This window comes from Pempheris klunzingeri, chromosome 7 (genome assembly GCF_042242105.1).
Source record: "Pempheris klunzingeri isolate RE-2024b chromosome 7, fPemKlu1.hap1, whole genome shotgun sequence".
In the NCBI taxonomy this organism is placed as follows: domain Eukaryota; kingdom Metazoa; phylum Chordata; class Actinopteri; order Acropomatiformes; family Pempheridae; genus Pempheris; species Pempheris klunzingeri.
The window spans coordinates 22,891,864-22,911,708 of record NC_092018.1 but is presented as its reverse complement, the minus strand read 5'-3'; the positions used below and the strand labels follow the sequence as shown (position 1 = coordinate 22,911,708).

The window sequence follows — 19,845 nt, the reverse complement described above, 5'->3', positions numbered from 1 at the left end:
TTTCATGATTTGGTGGACATTTACATTTTCTATAGCATCAGCAAACAAAGTACAGCTCTATAGCTTGAGTTAAAGTGCAGATACTCCAGGTAAAATATTGCTCCAGAACAAGTGAAAGTTGTCCAAGTGAAATTTGGTTGGTTGGAAGTGTAAATAAAATAAAGATTGAAGTGCAGCTTCACTGCTAGATGCCACTACGTTCTGCACTCCGGTCCTTTAAGAAGAAGAGAACAGTCACGCACGCATGTATGCAGGTCATAACAAAGACTTTTTGACCAGGCTTCCTAGATAAAAAAACATACATTCCATAAACTAATCCTAATTCTTAATTTGCATGTCTTCAGACTGTGGGACTTTATTGCCTTGCCTATATTAATGCACGTACCTGGTTTAATTCTTTCTGCAGGCGCTTCTGTTAGAGAAGAAGAGTGGGGAAGCCTTTCTTGCACACGTCTCCAAAATGAATTTCACAGAAAATAAGTCGATTAGTACACATTTTAGCTGAACCATATAACTGAAAGAAGTGCTTCAACTAAACTTGAGCTGCTCCGTTCACATGACATGCAGCTCAGTTTAGGTGGCAATCTTCTCTAAAAGTGTATACATCTTCTCTGACTCAGCTAAAATAAACCAGTCAGCAGACAGAGGAACCTGAAAATGTGTCCAGGCAGCTTAACCTCATCTATGGACAACTAAGCTGATCTGAGACCAGCAGAGGCTTATTTCTGATGGATTATGAGGTAGGACGAATACTTCACCATAGAACCCAGAAACTGATTTTACCATCTTATTGCCACATCAGGTGATAAATCTGCTAATCATCAATGCACTAACACGACCCCATCAGTGTATGAAGCCGGTCAACTGTATCAAAAACTGTCCTGCATTCAGTATGATTGCTTTCAACTGTTTCACTGTGCAGTATTGAAAGGTGTGGTGTAGTTTTTAGTATGACGTTTTCAATTGCTGGTTAATAAAAATCAGACTTATTAAGATAAATATTTTGACAGTACTGGCCCACTGTCTTTGAATGTGTCTTTGTGTCTCTGTCTGCAGGCGTACACGAGGCGGTAAAACTGGCAGAAATCTTGTGCAAACAGCCGCCTCGTGGACCGAAGGACAGAAACCTGATCACGCCAGTTTGCTATCTCTTGTGCTCAGTCTGTCATAATGCCACCATGAGAGCTTATTGCTGGGCAATATCACATGGAATATTCCTTTTGTTGGCTTTACCTGCGTGTAAATTCACACTTCTGTAGTTTTCATGTAGAGGCACAGCTGTAGCAGTAGTGGCTGTTTATTAACTGATAAGGTTTCACCAGCATGGTGCTCGGTCAAACTGCTGTCGCGAACAGGACCAAAACTTTTCAAGTGAGTATTGTTAAACATGTGACTATTTTAACACGTGTTCATGCTTGCTTTGCATGATCATTGATAGGTAAGATGTGAATAAAAATCTATTCAGATTTTGGCTAAATCTCTAAAAGTAGCGCTCTTTTTGTTTGTATGTTTGTGTGCCTGCATGTTCTCAGGGAGCTGTGTGCGTCCTAGACAGCCTGCAGAATAATGCCACAGTGTTGGAACGGCTGCGTGGACGCCAAGAAAATCCAGGTCTGCAGCTCCAGGCCATGCAGGGCTTCCTGCATCGCACCGGCATTACAGTATGTACAAACATAGCAATTATTCCATCATCATCATCATCCAAGTGTAGCTGAATTATTGACATTCCTATGTGTTTATCTCTGCATCTTAAAGGACCCCTGAACAATTTGAGACACACTGAGGCACCCCCAGTCTTTTCAGACTGCATAAAGTACTTGTAAAGTAGCTCAAAACAATAATGGGAGTAAAAAGATAAACCTGTTTTACACACGAGCGTCCACAGACAGCTATAGCTGATGGCTGTAGTGTAACTTTCAAGTAGTATGACCAGATTGCATCTTTTCAGTGACTCCCATAACTGCTGTGGCTTATTAAAGTGGTAGAATAACTATTTAGATCCTTTAAGCAAACTTACTAAAACCCCAGCGCAAAGAAGGAAACAATCCATTACAGAGAGGTTAAGGTGAAAGTCCTCAAAGGTTAATTAAGTATAAAGGCATTCAAAAGTAAATATAAAAAAAAGTAAAAAGTAAAAAGCTAAATGTATTTTTGGTACCAAAAGTGCTCCTTATACCATGCCGTGCTATACTATATTATTTCATTCTTATTATTCAATTCAATTCAATTCAATTTATTTTGTATAGCCCAATATAACAACAGAGTGTCTCACAGTGATTTACAAAGTTCACTGAAATAAACAAGAAGTGTAAGCGAACAAACAATCTAATAAAGAGTCCAGCAGTCGATGAGGCCAATGGATCAGTCCGGTGGATCAGTCCGAGGCATCACCTGCCCTCTATGACCCTCCTTCTTCGGGAAGGAAAAACTCAAAAAACCCAGTGGGAAAAGAGAAACCTCCGGGAGCACCACAGTGAAGGAGAGATCCAGCTCCCAAGGACGGACAGGCTGTAGCAGGGGTGTCCAAACTTTTTTCACTGAGGGCCACATACAGAAAAACATCCAAAGAGCTGGGCCACTCACTAGAAGTGAGCTATGCTGCTAACTTTAATCCACTAGAGGTGATGTATATCGCCTCCCCTCTGGTGGGTTAAAGTTGGCAAAATCAATCAAATGAAGGTAAATTCTGCTTGATGACTGAATATGATTCAAGAAAACAGCCTTTCCATTAGAGGGCTTTCATTTATTAGTTGTGGTACAAGCTGGTCTTTGCCTTGTAGGCTCTTGTTCAGGTGATCAGTGAGATCCACTAAACATGCCAACCAGAGAGGGTCACTGAGCTCATGAAGAGCTCCTTCTCTCCTCAAATCTGCTCCATTTTTGATCTCAGGGAATAAAACCGCTGCAGCACAGAGCCACGACTCAGCCAGCGCTACTACTACTATCACTACTACTACTATCACTACTACTACTATCACTACTACTACTACTGTTCACTACTGTATCTACTACTACTACTACTACTACTACTACTGCTACTACTATTACTAACTACTACTACTACTACTACTACTGCTAATACTACCACTACTGCTACCTCAGTAATTCCCCTAACCATTTGGACATGTCTTCAGGTGGGTGAACTGGACAAACTCAACATAATCCACGTCACTGGGACCAAAGGGAAGGTATGAAACAACAAAACGAGCTGTCTTCAGTACTCAGAGTTAACAATGAAACCCCACATGGACTGATCAGTGCTTTCTTTTTTCCAGGGATCAACATGTGCTTTTACTGAAAGAGTACTCAGGAGTTATGGTTTGCGGACCGGATTTTTCAGGTAACCCAAACACATGTTACATGAATTGTAGAGGAATCTGAGCAAAATAAATGCCATTTGGCATTCTAATGCTAACAGGTTTGAAGCTGCTCTTCAGTTTGCAGCCTGGACTTTGTCTTACTGATTAACTCTCCAACAATTAATGGTTAACCAACACCACTGTTGAAAGCCTACCTGTCTGAGAGATAGTACGAGATTATCTGTAGTTTGTTTTGGGTAGGAACGGTCATGTCCAGTCTTTCAACTTAACTATATACGATATAACTATATACACTACTCACAAAAAGTTAGGGATATTCGACTTTCAGATGACATTTATGGAAAATGTAAAAAGTGAATGCTACAGTGATATTATATCATGAAAGTAGGACATCTAAGTAGAAGCATGCACTGGTCATTTCTTCATCTTAAACTATTTATTGAAAGAAAAGCTAACAACAGTGGTGGGTATACCACAACAAAACATGTTCAGTGTCTCAATAAATTGGGATGTGGCCAAAGGACGTCCACTCCTCTCCTTTCTGTGACTCTTCCAGTCTCTGTATCACTGTTACAACCTCCTGATGACACTCTGTGACCCTCTAAGCTCAGTGAACACCTCTGTCTGAGGACTTCCTGTTTGAAGCCTCCAGTGTTGAGGTGCTGCTGATCAGTTGTTAGGTGGCGTCTTGGTCTCATGATGTCAGAATGTGAACAGCACGATGAGGAGGACTGTTTAAATACCAATTCTAACTGAAGCAGGAAATGTATTGGTGGATTCATGGATCAAACCTGTTGTGAATTTTGCTGTTAAGCTTCTTGTTAGAGAACAGCAACTGGTGCAAAAAGTACTGAGACACTGAACAGTTGGACAAGTTTAGAGAAGGTCACATTAAGTTCACCTGGAAAGGTTAGAATGCATTTTAGGTTCATCCTGAGATTTCACCCGAAAGCTGAATATCCCTAACTTTTTGTGAGAAGTGTATTTTCATCACTTGAAATTCATTGATTTGCAATTGTTTGCATGTTAATTGTATTTGGGCATTGGGGAAACACTTTCATGTCTCTTGGAGAAATTGAACTCACTGCATCAGGACAGCTAAGGTGGTGACATTTAGACAAATTACAATTTTAAACTACTATTGTGTTATTTCTCTGCTCTTTACTTAATCCTTGGTGCTTTTCATGTTTGAATGTCAGTTTAATGAAACGGTGCTTTGACTTTTGGTGCATATAAAACCGGATGCTCCTCAGATATTCACTCTTTTAGCTGTAAATATAATCGCAGTCTTTCTGCCCTCAGCTCTCCACATTTGGTTCATGTCAGGGAGAGAATCCGCATCAATGGATGGCCAATCAGCAAGCAGCTTTTCACCAAGTACTTTTGGGAGGCTTATGAGCGGTTAGAGGACACAAAGGTAGGCTCTGTAGATCCATACATGATACCAGTTCATGTGAATTCAGTGAAGGGTGGATGTTGGATGGATCTGTCTGGAATCTTCTTTGATTTTAATACCAAATAAAAACGTCTTAATTTTGCACATCCATCGTCATGATCTTCTGTTAAGTTTTTTATGTTCTCATGACAATTCACAGCAAACATTCCTACGGGTCTTGGTGCAGTCACAGCGGTGCTGCTGTAGTTAACATTACACTTCTGTAAAGTTGGGGGATGTACAAGAGACAGGTTGGAGCCATGTGTCGTAGAATATGGACAGTACCCCCATGAACAATCATTGATTGCAATGAGTTAAAGGACATAAAGGACGTGAATGTGTGTGCTAGATTTTATAGTTATTGAGACATTCCAGTCTGGACAAAGTGGTGCACTGACAGACTGACAGACTGACAGACTGACGGACTGACGGACTGACAGGCTGACATTGCCTTCCACAGAGCCACAGCACTAAGATTGGCCTCTTAGGAGCTGGAAGGAGAAAACAGGAACACCAGGGAAATGAATGTAGACATTTGTGAATGAAAATTGGGCATATTTAAAGATAGCAAATATTATTACCAGATACAGAAACATTGGAAAAGTCAGTCAAGCCCTGATGTTTATCAGATCCACAGCAGTTGTCCCTCCTGAAGCCAAATAAAAAGAAAACGTTTTTTATCCTAATATCAGCATCTCATTTTTCCTGTTAATATTTAAGCTAAAAATATTGCTTAGTGAGACGTCATCAAGTTAAACCTCTTCAACACATGATAATATGATTTCCACGAATGTACAGGACGTCCACGGAGGCACTATGCCCTTCTATTTCCAGTTCCTGACTCTGCTGGCCTTCCACGTCTTCATGCAGGAGCGGGTAAACTGCGAGCGCACACACACACACACACACACGCGCACACACACACACACACACACTGAACCTGCCCACAACAGCAAATCACACCCCTCACACCTAACCTACACATACAGTATGCTCACACACTCACATTAAGCCTGAATCTGTTCTCAGTGGCATTTTTGTGAACACAGGTGGATTTAGCAGTGATTGAAGTTGGGATTGGAGGACAGTATGACTGCACAAACATAATCCGGTAATGCTTTGATCAATGTGATTGAATAATTGAAAAATGCGGCTTCATTATCTGTCTTGCTTAATAAAAGGAAAGAAAATGTTTTCTGTTGATGCTGCGGCATTTAAACATTATGTCTGGTCCACAGGAAGCCATGGGTGTGTGGGATCACGTCTCTTGGCTTCGATCACTGCAGTTTGCTTGGAGACACCATGGAGAAGATTGCTTGGCAGAAGGCCGGAATATTCAAGGTTATACAAAGTCCTTTCACTGAGTGTCAAAGCAGACAATATAATGTATATGTTATATATACGTGTTATATAATCTTTATCAGGTAATCTCATCAAGATCTCTTTTGCAAAAGAGGCATGACTACAGCAGATAAAAAGAAAAAGAAAATAACCAGACAAAAGAAAAGCAAAAACAGCATCAGAGACAATCAAACTCGTCATTAAATCGATTCAGTTACAAGTTTAAAATCAGCCTTTAGAACAGGGTTTTATATTTAACAAGAGAAGAGACCTATATAAATAAAAATCACACGATCTTTTAAGATGTTATTCCACAACTTTCATTCTCTTCACTCTAGACCTCAGACCGTGGCCACTTTGTAGGGCTAAAAGATTCCAGAGAAAGTCAGGTGGCAGTGAAGACGTGAAGAAACAGCTGCACTAAAAACAGAGTATCACGAATAACTTTGGCTTTTAGAATCACAGAGAAAAGCAGTAAGAGACTACACTTGTAACAGCATGAAGGCAGACTGACAGATGTGCTGTTTGCATGTCAGTGCTCTGATGGCTGCCTCTGTCCTCAGCCAGGTGTCCCGGCATTCACTGGCAGACAACAGCCTGGCCCGATGAGAGTCCTGCAACGCAGAGCTGAAGAGATCAGGGTGAGCACACCGCACTCAGCCCCGGCACTTATAAGATACTACACGAGACAGATACACATTTTTGTCACCGAAATTCAAACACAATGGGGGACAGTATGGATACAAGCCACAGTTGAGTGAGTGCGTGAGTAAAAAAAAATGTAAATAAATAATAAATAAAATCCTGCATTGTATAACTATTTCAAAACAGTTTTTACCACAAACACGTGTGGATAACATTCACTGATTCCTTGTGGGATTCTCATTTTCACAGCTTAGATTCTTCCATTCTTCATAGCAGTCACCAATAAAGGCAGCACAGCCTTTAGGATTTAAAAATACAGGCCCTCAGCCGGAGGGTGGATTTGATGTTCTTTTGAATTTTCTCTTTTGAAATGCAGGCCCCTAAACCTGCCTGTGACTCACGAATCTCTGCCCCCTGCAGTGCCCTCTGCGGATCTGTCCTGAGCTGGATCAGTATGAAGCTATAGTTGGTCCTATGAGTCTGGGACTGATGGGAGAACACCAGCGCCTGAATGCATCACTCGCACTGCAGCTTAGCTACAGCTGGTTGCAGCGCCGTGAGGCCGAGGAGAAAGGTGGTACGTGCATTTATGATTGCGCAAATGGAGCTTAAAGATTGCAAAGTCGTTAAACTCATCTTCAAATGCGACTCCTTTCAGATGACCTCAGTTTAGCTCAACACACCTGCAGACCAGGCTCCCAGGCAGTCACGTTCCAACCAAGTACAACCATGCTGGAAGGCAAGTTTGTCAACAGCATGAAGGATGTTTGCAGATGGCTGGAGTTGTGATGTGAAATTAGAATTTACTGTACATTAATTATCTCTGATATTGCTTCCAAACTGTTTAAAAGCCGTATGAGTAGAGGTTCTTTACCCTGCCATAGTATTAAGTTAATCTAATCTCCCACTTCATTAATCTATAAGATGCTTGCAGATATATTAGTTTATTCCAACTGTCTGTGTCCATGTGTTACCTATCGGATGTTCTTTACACTCTAATTGTAAAAAAAGCCTGACACATGAGTTTTACTTCTCCCTTCCTAATGCCTCCAGGCCTACAGGAGACGCAGTGGTTAGGACGAAACCAGACTCTGAGCTGCGGTTCTGTCACATATTACCTGGATGGAGCCCATACTACAGCCAGCATGCAGGCCTGTGTCTGCTGGTTTAAACAGGAGACGCTGCAGAGAGACCAGACTCAGTATGAGAACACTAACAACACTGCGGCTTAACTCTACAGCCTCGAGACAGGCGTACTGTGGTGTTTGAACTTGTAGATCCCAATGCATAAGTACATGATACCTAAAATAAGATGCTTTAGGGCCATGAAGTTTAGGCACTAACCCCAAATTAAAATTTAGTGCACAAACACAAGACAGTTTGCACCACATCCCAACACCACGAAAAGAATCTTCAAACATGAGTGTCTGAATGCTGTTTCCAAAGCCTCTACGCTGCATTTACTATCAAGATTGAATGGAATTTAATGTTCATACATCTGTCGTATATTACGAGAACTGTTCAGTTGATCAACTCCACACTTGGCTGGTGATCCAAAGGAAGGCAGGGTTGAGTGTGAAGTACCAGAAATGGCGTTTATATACAGCAGGGGAACATAATGCCAGATGCCAGAATTGCATTTTCTATTAACATAATGAGGAAATCTTTCGTTAATTAGCCCATCTGGCAATCGGAAAAATGTTCATACTGAACGCACCGACCGGTAAAATGTGCTTTTTGTATTTCATTTCACATGTATTTTATTTTTTCATTAGGTTTCCGCCACATTAACCAAAAGGAAAATCTTTCCTTAATCTTAACCAAAGTGCTTTAGTTTCCTAAACAGTTCAAACTGTGAAACATTTCTATTATAATGGTGCGTATGTTTGTTTTTGGTTTTTATTAGTCCAGGTTTTGAGATCTCTGCCTCCAGTTGGCTCAAAGTGTTGAAAACTACAAAACTACATTTTGACAGTTTGACAGCAACGCTTCTTTTCCCCAAACACTCTCCCAGATATTTGCAGAGCTTGCCGCGAACGAGAACGTGTCATTACTTCCCACCAAAGGGATAGTAAAAACTGTTGATAGTGTGTTCTGTGGATCTGACGTGGGCAATCTTCAGGAAAGAGACGTCGTGTTGTTTTGCAGCAATGCTGTGAGCGCCGCAGATGAACCTGCATTCCCCGCTGCACTGCGGTGGCGACAGAAATGTCAGAGACTGCCATCTCCAAACCTGGACAAGTACAACCAAAGCCATCTTCATAGCTAGGTACCAGTAGAAATAACTAAGAAAAATCTGTCCATTACATCTCATTCTGTCTTCCAGGGGCCCTGGGGTTAAGATCTTGCTCTTTAACACAACAGGAGAGAGGAACTCTGCTGCTTTACTCAGACTGCTGGTGGTGAGTATGACGCCAACTATAGTGCTACAACATCAACACAAATGGATGCACCATTAAACTAAGTGACTCTGTGTGACTCCCAGCCCTGTCGCTTTGACTACGCACTGTTCTGCCCCAACATTACTGAAACACCTACGATCAGTTCAGGTGAGTGTGATGTATGTTTTCAAGATTTAAGATTCAAGACTTTATTGTCACATGCTCAGCAGTTACACGGAGCAATCACTGGCAGTGAAATTCTTGTGTCTCTGGTTCCCGGTAACACTGCTAACAGTATGATTCAGAAAAACACACCAGTGTCGTGGTCATTCAGCTGCAAGGTAGAGATCCAGTGTTGATCGAGAACACTTTGGTAAGGATCAGTGTGTTTGGGCCGATGGATGACGGATGGCACAAGAGGTCCCTTCGGATCTGAAAGAGCTCTATAAGTTTTCTGTTTTCCCACAAAGTTTATTTTCACTACCAGTGACTCTGATCGGAAATTTCACACAGCTTGTTTACATGTTCCACACATGTTGAAACAGTTCTCAAGCAGGCCGCTGCAAAGCTTTATGCAAGCATTTGACTGACAGCTTATGGGGACACGGACGATAGATAATAGATGTCATCAAATGTATTAATTTCTCTTAACCTGCTTTTGAATGTGTAACATCTACTCTTGCCTTCCCCGTGCTGCTGTTCTCTGCAGTTCACCGCAGCATGGATGTGTGTGTGCAGAACAGGTTGGCTCGCTGCAGAGAAAACCAGAGCAGCTGGCGGAGCCTGAACGCAACAGAAACAATAAATCACCACCATCGCCATCTGCTGATCAGCTCCGTGAGTCACAGCCTGGTGTTCCCCTGCATCGCCAGCGCCCTCCAGTGGATCACCCAGAGGAACAAGCCGCAGCCGGCCTCTGCTGGATCCTTGGGGTCTGTCTGGGTCCCTCCCCAGTCCGCTGAGCTCCCAGACAGGCTGAGGGAGGCAGATCACGTCTCTGTGCTGGTGACTGGCAGCTTGTACCTGGTGGGAGGAGTGTTGAAGCATCTGGAACCTTCACTTGACTCCTAGGGGATCAGAAGTCATCATCACTATTGATCACTGATCAGTCTCAGGAACATATATTTTCACATATATTTCAGCAGCAACACTACGCTCAAGAATTATTCATAGCGCCCTTTTTCCCCCCTCCGTTTTTTTTAGTACAACAGTATCTCTATAATATTCCATAATCTGTTCTGCTCAACAGTCAGTGTTGTCACGTTAAGTGCTTAACATCTTATTTATCTCGATCTTCTATAGTATCCACAAAACTGTGGGCCTATAACAATCCCATCACAGTGGCTACATTTATAGGAGACAATACTTCCTGTTGTTGGTGGGTTTTTTTTTTTCATTGTGTCACTTTGACATTGAGTAATAAATATCACACAGTGTAGCCAAAGGTTCGTGGGGTCCACATACTTTTGGCCACGTATAATCATACCAACTAGTATAAGATGAATATTATGCATAAGATAAAATGTAACAACAATTTCAAGGTCCTCTGATTTCACCTTCCTATTGGGACAATATTCCTTTTAGTACTGTGCAGTCACACGTCCCCGTACTGTATGTTGAATCTGACTGTAAGCCGATGACAGCACCACCATGAGCAGCTCACGGTCCAGAGGTGTTCCCTGCGCCGATTTAATTTATTTTCTGAAGTTTACAGCTCCAATAAGGGGAAGTCTTTCAGTCTTACTTTTTGGTGTGCTTAACCCTTGTATGGTGTTCAGGTCTGTGGACCAGATTTCACCTGTTTTTTATGTTCTTCATCAAAAGAAAAATTATACGATTAATAATTTTTTCAAACTCAGATTCATCAATAGGAGCCAAGGCCGAGTCTGAGTTTGAAAAAATAATTTATCGGATCATTTTGCTCTTGATAAAAAGATGAGAACGGGTCCCACAGACCTGAACACCATACAAGGGTTAATATGGAAAAAACAGCCTAATATCAGACCATGAAATTATTGCTGTAATCTGTGTAACATTCCTGTAATAACTAACTTGAGTGTGCTTTATAGTTTATAGATCTTTGGAATTTTCTTTTGAAAGTTTTACACATGCCATTTTAAACAGGATTTAGGGTTATTTGTGAGTTGAAAAGTATTTTAAAACAGATTCTTCTCTTTCATTTGAGCTGCATGTGCAGGATGTCATTTTCTCCATGCATAATTATGTGTTTTCTTTCAATTTCCAAAAATAATGCGCACTACTTGAAAGCTGTGTCCCTGATTATACCACTGTTTACACTCTACCTGCAGAGTTATGATGATATTTAATAAACCAAAATGATATTTGTTAATATGTTTTTCACTAGAACGTATTTGGGGGTCCTCTATTTGGAATAGCAATGGTTGATGATAAACACTGACACCTTAACTTGCCTTTGCTGCTACTTTAACATGGAATAAAATCTTTCCACAAGTTTGTGTTTAAATAGTTGGACTACATTTTTGACAAAGTCTGTATATATGTATACATATGTATGTAAGACAAAGACTGCATTATGTGAACAAACATTAAAGAACCCAATATGTCCGCGAAATGTTCACAAGCCAAAACACCGCTGATGACCGATGCCAAGCCTGGATTGCTGCTGCTCACATCCACAAACCCTCAGGTGCTCTGAAGGCCCCAGGCTGACTGGGAGGCGGTTGATGTGTGATTATTTGACTTATGGAAAATCAAGAAGGGATTCAGATCCAGAAGAACCATATCTATGAACTTTAATTAATAATATTAATATTAATAATTTGCCGTTGGCTTATGACAACGTCTTGTAGGAAACTTCTCTGTTTTTAATTGTGCTGCACTTGAATGGGCTCGTTTTGTCATCAGAATGATTGGTTCACCATATGTACAAGTAAACCGACCTTTATGTGTAAAACATGCTGGATGCTTCATTTCTAAATGCACACGATCACTCACTCACGTATGTTATGTTGCACGTTCAACAGATAGCGTTCCCTTGTATATATAACAAGAGCCATGAAGTGCAGAGTACTTTAATACAATAACACTGCTGCACCAGACAGCAAAAACATGTCTGGTCCGTCCTCACTCCCCTGCTGTGAATTCCTTGTAGTAATGTCAGAGCTAAGCTGACAGACAGACACAATCTCAGAGGCTAAATGGAATGCACTGTTTTACTATTACATTTACGTTCCAAATATAACTGGGGGAAGTTTGCTTTGATCCCTGCCAGCTTTGTTCAAATCCCTTTCATTACTTGAGCATTTGAGCAGGCATACTTCAGACCAGGTTTGGGTGATGAAGGGTTAATGGAGGATGTTATGGAAGGTCGTGGGGCCTACTGGGTGGTGGTGGTGGTGGGGGGGGGTCACTGCTGGGAGTCGCTGTCTTTCTGGCCTATTAGCCCCTCATCAAGATTACTGCAGACAGGAGGCCAGGGGACAGGACAACAGATTGAGGCCTGAAAATCTCTTTATACCATACAGAGAAAATATCATTAGAGAAGAGGTCAGCTGTTTCTCTCAACGGCAGACATTCTCATATTAAAACTTGAAGATTTAGCCAAACATCCACCTAGTTTACTGGAAACAAAGCGTATAAGCTGTGCAGGACGGTGCATTGCAGACTGGCTCGTGGATGACACCTTAATAAAAGCCAGAAAAGAACAAAGACCCTCACACAGACAGGTAGTGAGAAAGGCCCTAGTTGGCGTGTAAACTTCACTTCCTTGTGCTAATCAGCTATTAGAGACAGCCGGAGCAATTAGTGAATTCACAGCAGAGATTTGTTTTGGTGGGCTGCAGTCAGGCAACAGCATTTTTCCCCTCAATGAAAAACCTCGGGGATTTGGTCATGTATCCAAGTATAAGATGCTTGAACGGGCCAGAATCCTCTTACTGGGACTCCCACTGTCCACTCTAATTCCCAGTGGAGGAGGTGACCTGCTGTGTTGTGGTAATCACAGCCTCTTATCGTAGCTTCGGCTAGCTTCAGCTGTCAGACCGCTGTAGAGAAACTCGTTTTCATTTAAAGTGTGTTTGCAGAGGGAGGCTCTGGTGAGTAGCACGGCCCTTTTCAGCAGCATTTATACAGTTAAATGCAGGACTACTACAGTACATTTAGAAGGAAAACAGGTGGAGTGCCTGGTGCAGAAATAAGCTACATAAATTCAGTTACTCGCCCTTTTATTTGCACAACCAAGACCAAGAAACTTTAACAGACTAACTTCCATGCTTTGATCTTAACAATAACTGCTCACATTGCTGTTGAATTTTGTACAGAAACTCTTTTCTCTAGTTCACTCTTATATCAAAATTTCCCCATGACCAACACTTCTATCTGTGACAAGGTATACACAGAAATACTGGCTAACAATTCCCACTGAATTTACAGTTGACTTTCATTGTCCAAAGAGGATGTACCCTCACGTTTCTGCGACCTGGGACATGCTCAGCTCAGAAACCGTGTCGACAACAAACAAAAATGCCCTCATTTGCTGCAGAAAGGAGATCACCCACTGGTGAACGTACATTTGACTTTTCACACCCGTTTGTGGCATTCAACTTTTTCAAAAGCATCAAAACAAACACTTACACTTAGTCTACTGCGAAGCTGAGCTGCTGTGGACATGGGAACATAGATGTGAGTAATGGTGGGCTGGTTGTTAAATGGAGTTGAAGTGCCTCTCCATCTGAACCCTAGCAGCATTCTTTGTTGGCAAAGTTTAAAAAAAGGGGGGGGGGTGGGGGAGGGGGGGGTGAAGTTAGGGGTCACAAAGCAATTGGAGCTCTTTTGAGATGCCATTGTTGTGGAGGGCCAGACAGGAATGGATGTTAAGATGTGCAGGGGAGGAAATGTGTGTGTGTTTGTGTGTGAGCGGGGGAGAGAGAGAGAGAGAGAGAGAGAGAGAGGGAGGGAGGATGAGCTGGAGTAACCACTGCAAATCTCCTGTCTGGACCTTTATAAGGAACCCCATATATTATAAACAACCCTCTCCCTCCTCTCAAGGGAAGGTGGGATATGTTAGCTTGAAATGTTCTCATAGAAAACACAGAAGAAGAGACATCCCACTGTTGCACGCTCTCTACAAAAATCAGTGTTACCTGTTGCAGTACTAATCTTTCATATGTTTCATTCCAGATGCTTTAAGCCAGGTGAGAATTATTGCTTAAAAGCTTCATACATGAAGCGTGTTAAAGTTAGTCTGACTGTAGCTCTGTGGTCAGTGTAATAATAATCATAATAATAATCATAATAATAATAATACATTTTATTTATAGGCGCCTTTCAAAACTCCCAAGGACACCGTACAAGACACAGATAAAAACAAACAGTGAAAAAAACAAGTTAAAAGTTAATAGAGAGTGTTAATAGCTGCACCTCAATGGGCAATGATTTACTGTCATGAACCTCTATTACCATTCAATAGCAGAATTAGCGTCGGCTCCCTACGAGCAGGCAGCTGCAGTTCTTCCCACTGCTTGTAAAATACCACCAACAGTGTTTGCTCTTTAACTGCTCTGCACCAGTGGGAACCTGAGCGGACAGAGGACACGTGAGTGCTCTGTTCATATCAGAGATGACTCACAATTTAACAGAGTGGGAACATTTTTATTAGAATTCACACGGTAAGTTCTTTACCTCGAGATATTTATGGTGAATTATGACAAAAACTACAAACAAACACCTGTGTGCTACGCCCTGGGGGAGGTCAACTTCAGTCCGGTTTAAGTTGATGTTTTCCCCAATTGTTCCTTACTGTAGAGCATCAGTTCTCAAATTCCCAAAACAAACTAACTACAAATAAGGGTTTTATGTGATTTCCGTGTAATTTTTATGAAACATTACTCAAACAGGACGAAATAGTTTATTTGCAATTTATTTGTGTAAATCTATATTTGGTGCTCTTGTGAGTGTTTGGGGAGGAGGACGGTGTGTGTGTGTGTGTGTGTGTGTGTGCGGGGGGGGGGGGGGGGGGGGGCTGAGTCAGAATAAACTAGTGTGTGTTCAAGGTAATGAAGAGACATGTCACCCAATGCATCAGTGTGGCTCACTGATTGTTGGTTTTGCTGTTTTTATTGAATTTTTTGGCAGAAACTTAAATATAGAATATAAGCCTTACTCTTTTCCGACCCGTCTGAATGCAACAGTTACAAAATGATACACAAATTGCATCATTTTGTAATGATCCCAATCTGTCTCCACTGTGATTAAGGTTTGGTTAGGTTCTTGCACAAAAAGTGTTTGGTGAATTTTGTGGGATAAGACTCACAACAAATGTGCAGTATGTAAAAATAGGGGTCAGTATTTCACCTTCTCCTCAACCTTATAGTATCCTGAAAAGTGTGTCATCATGGCCTCATCTCATAGAAGGTTCATGATTCATTTGTTTGTCATTTTCAAACATATGGAACAGAAACATCAACATCCTAAAGAATACACAGTTGTTTATATGCATGTATAATATACACAAACAGAAATAATTCAGTTGTCCTTTTTTTGAATTTGCATCAGGAGGAATGTAAACAGCAGATACAGGTTAGTGATGATAATATGGTCTGGGAAACATTGTCCATCAACTTTGACTGCGTTTGAGCACCAAGCTTCACTGATGTCTGCCTCAGTCATCCTCCTCTCCCTGTGTGGGTCAGTGCAGCTCCTGTCCTGGCTCTCCTCTCTCTCCTCTGGAGCGGTCGCACCACCTTCGTCTGGCTGGCGGTTGTAAGATGCCGTGGGCAGTGATTGTCTGCTGCTCTTCATCTAAAACCCCTACATTTCCAATGTCTGTTAAATTTGTCAAATCTAAATTTGTGAATATTTCTGTCACTCCGCCCGCTGCACCGTTTGGCTGGAAGCTGTGGGCAGTGATCTTTTCAAAGCCCACTGGTCTTAATCCAGTTGTTAGTTGCACTAAAGGTCCCACGTTAGCTTTTAGCTGGGACAGCGCTACCTCCTCCTGGATGCTACAGTGACTCACTAACAGTACTGTTATTTCTACACATTCTGGTGATAGTGATTTTTTAAAGTTCTGCCCAATTCTTACATGTTGTACCTTGATGGGATGCTAATAACGGTCTACCGTGTCGAAGTCACGCATTTGACTTAATTATACTAATTATTATGTTCAGTGAATAATTATGTTGACTTAAGCTTCAACACCAACCTTCTCTCATCCCTGAAAGGATTTGTGACATTGTGTTTCATACTTTCCCTGTGGGTTGAAGATTCTTTAAAAAAAAGTCTTGTGATGAGTGTTAATGTCATGTTCCTGAAATGCACCATTTGGTTTTGGAGCCTTTTTACTGGAAAATTTGGATAGAAAACATTCTGGTGAGTTATTTCCCCAGCTAATCATAATCATGATATTCCCTCAGCCTTCCAACTGTGAAATCAGTTAAAACAGGACAAAATCACTTGACTTCTGCAGACCCCCCCCCCTCCCCCCCATTTATTGTCTATTAGAACATCACTGTGTGTACACAGTGGAATGGAACATTTCCTGTGACCGTCAAATGGTTGATGATATTTATATATATATTTTGTATATATTTCTTTATTCTGTACAGTCTATTTAATTTCTTTTACACTATTTTCATCTTTGCACATTCTGTCTTTTTGCACTGTCCATGAGAGCTGCTGCTTCTATTTCAATTTCGTTGTGCTTCGTGCTCAATGACAAATAAAAGAATTCTGATTCTGATTCAGTGAAAAGGCTCATTTTACTTTTTTTCTTTCCAGTCACGATGCAACAGTTGCTATTACCAGCTGTTTTTGATGTTTGTGATGTTCTTTCTGTTGCACTCTCTGTAGATCCATCTGCATTACCATACAGTGCAGGTGTAAAGGAGGAAGGAGTACTGGCATCCTGTTAGCTGGCACTTTCCAGGCGTGAAGTTTAGAATTGAATGCGACTCTATTGTGTATTGTGAGCACATTTGTGTACCCACAGATCTCTGCCACCAGCTCCCCAGCAGATCTCTCAGCCCACTGCTCCTTATGGTGCCGTGGGTAAGCTGCAGATACTGACTTAGAGGAACAGATTGGCTTGTAATCTGCACAGTATTTGTTTAGAAAGATGATGACCCCCTCGTGGTTTGTCTGCACCCTGGATGAAACTGTCATACTGCACTGAAAGGAGACTGCAGCAGTCATCCAAGGGCTGAGATGATGACAAGCTGCACCTCTAATTAATACTTATGTCACCTGTAGATCATTAGATTGTCCTAATAATGACTTACTGAATGATTAATTCTACCAGTGGGAGTGTGACGATTACTTATCACACTTGTTACACATGATACAGTACCACTTCTGATATGTATTTTCCCCTCACTACATTTTTTTTAATCTCTTATGTCAGTTGTTGTTTAAAGACAGGGTGTGCATCATTGAAGAAACTAGCAAGAGAAGCTAGACATATGATAAAATAAATTGGAGATGCGGGTGGTGATGTGGAACCAGGCTATTACTCCTTTACACTGGGGAGTGGTGTTCTGTAGTGGCATGTGAGACACAAATCTGAAGTAATAAATTAATCAGTCTTTCAGGGAAAGCATAGCAGCATATTAAAGAAATGTGTTCCCACTTTTCCTTGACAGAAAGACAGATAGTCAGACGGACTATCAGCATCCTCGGGCCTGCTCTCTGTGAGACTCGGTGTCAGCCTGCTGTCTATTTCTCTATTGTGTGGAAGCTTTAATGAAAGCAGCAGCCAGTCACTGAGGAATGCGGAGCTGTGACTCACTACTTTACACATTTGCATGTTGCTTGTGTAGGGTGCTGAAGTGAGGAGGCCTGCCTCCCCTTAACAGCCCCCACCCGCTCACCTCCACACCCCTCGCAGAGTATTTAATTAAACTTTTTGTTATTGTGAACGCAGCAGGTTGGACTTAAGCCTGACGCTGGGCTCAGGGCCTGGGGTTGCATTTGGTGTTGGGGGTGGGAATAGGAGTCCATGTGGGAGTGGGGGTGAATAAAGCATGTGTCTAGCTGCCGCAGAGGCCTCCCCCAACCAGATAGGTGCTGGATAAGCTCCCTCCACCACTGATTCCAAAGGTGGGGGTGGAAGTTGAGCGGGCCATTGATCCAAAATCTACACCGATAATAATCCTGGACTGGACTCCAGGCTTGGCTCAAAACAAACTTGTCAGTGGCTGAGAGTTAGGAGTTTACATTTTATATTGAAAATGCAAATTTCATTCTTCACATTAATTTAAAAAAAAAAGTTATTTGATCTCATATTTAGTAAACTTATGTCAGTGATGAGTTTTGCTACTGCTGATTCATTAATGCGCGCATCATGTTATTACATTAAAATGGCACTTCACTAAAAAAAAGTTACAAGTGCACCTTGAATGGATGACATCCACCCTGACCACCTCCCTTGATCTTCTCAAGGGGGCAAGACTTGTGCACTTCCTGAAAGGGGAAAACATTACCGGGGATCATATTTATATTTTCTCCACAATACTTTATAATAGATACTAGGCTAAACCATCTAATGGCAGAGAAACAGGAGACCTAGACACACAAAAACATCACGGTCTTAAAGCAGTCGTTCAAGATGCAAACATCAATTTATTAAAAAGGAACTTTCTATCATATTTCTAATATATAAAAATGTATTTAGAAATGTCATGATTGTTTGGATGCAGCATGGCGGTGTGGTGGTTAGCACTGTTGCCTCACCGCAAGAAGGGTCCACGTTTGAACCTGCTGATGGCTTTGAAACTCAAACCTTTCTGTGTGGGGGGGCTGCATGTTCTGTCCTGTGGTTTATTCTGGGTACTTCCACAGTCCCAAAGAAATGTAGGTTAATTGATGACTACAAATCGTCCGTAGGCGTGAGTGGTTGTCCGTCTCCATGTGTTGGCCCTGCAGTTGACTGGTGACCGGTCCAGGGTGCACCCAGTGCACTTGCCCAAAGTCAGCTGGGAGTGGCTCCCTCATGGAGAAGTGGTATGATGGACAGATGGATGATTGTCAGGGTGGGTGCGTGGGGAGGACTGCACACCTCCTCCATTAAGAGATTTTATTTTTTGTGCCACAAAAGAGAAAACTGGTGACACGGGGTGATTTGGGAGGCTGCATGTCAATAGTTCATAGTTCAAACGCTTTTAAAAAGAGTGGAAATCACCCTGAATCAGTACATAAACAGCTGTCATTTCTCAAAATGTTGGCAAAACGTTTTAGTATTTATCGTGTTTTATTCAGAAATGTACGTTTTCTGACATTTTACAGTCCAAGCAATTCATACGTTTACCAAGAAAATAAACAGCAGCTCACGAAAACGTCCGTGAGATTTTGAATCCCAGCATCGCTGCGATCGACTGGAGTCATTCTGGACTAAAGTGTGTGTGTGTGTTCATGGAGAAATCGCTGAAAAACATGTACATTTAAAAACATGTAGATATAGAAAGGATGGCAGTGAACACAGTCCAGTTCTACTCTGGTTTAGTCAGAGACAGAGAGAGACTCAATCAGTGAACCAGTGGTTGAATCAGTCCAATCCAAAGTCCATCTCATGTTTTCCTCCCCTCACCCTCTGCTGGGGTGATTACTTTGCTCTACTCTAGCCAAGCTTGGTCCCCAGCAAAGCACACGCTCACACACACTCATACCCAGAGTCCCATTGGTCAGGGAATGGAGGTTGTGGCGCTCACTCTCAGCAGCTGACTTGGGGCAGCGTGGATGGAGTGCTGCA

General features: G+C 41.9%; 1 protein-coding gene across 1 annotated transcript; it reads left to right on the top strand.

Annotated features, from left to right (window-relative positions):
• The first annotated feature begins 1,312 nt into the window (after positions 1–1,312).
• LOC139203659 (folylpolyglutamate synthase, mitochondrial-like) lies at positions 1,313–10,266 on the top strand. Its single transcript, XM_070833486.1, has 15 exons — positions 1,313–1,371; positions 1,533–1,661; positions 3,135–3,188; positions 3,276–3,340; positions 4,623–4,737; positions 5,554–5,631; positions 5,805–5,866; positions 5,994–6,096; positions 6,660–6,737; positions 7,162–7,318; positions 7,400–7,480; positions 7,795–7,942; positions 9,068–9,143; positions 9,227–9,290; positions 9,832–10,266. Exons 1-15 carry the CDS (start codon positions 1,324–1,326, stop codon positions 10,191–10,193), a joined length of 1,620 nt encoding a protein of 539 aa, XP_070689587.1. The 5' UTR covers positions 1,313–1,323; the 3' UTR covers positions 10,194–10,266.
• Positions 10,267–19,845: the final 9,579 nt, after the last annotated feature.

Excerpts from the sequence above, each read along its gene's own strand:
- LOC139203659 (XM_070833486.1), top strand. The coding sequence starts at position 1,324 with ATGGTGCTCGGTCAAACTGCTGTCGCGAACAGGACCAAAACTTTTCAA. Across the intron at positions 1,372-1,532 it reads ACAGGACCAAAACTTTTCAA|GGAGCTGTGTGCGTCCTAGA; the intron begins GTGAGTATTGTT and ends GCATGTTCTCAG. Across the intron at positions 6,738-7,161 it reads GCAGAGCTGAAGAGATCAGG|TGCCCTCTGCGGATCTGTCC; the intron begins GTGAGCACACCG and ends TGCCCCCTGCAG.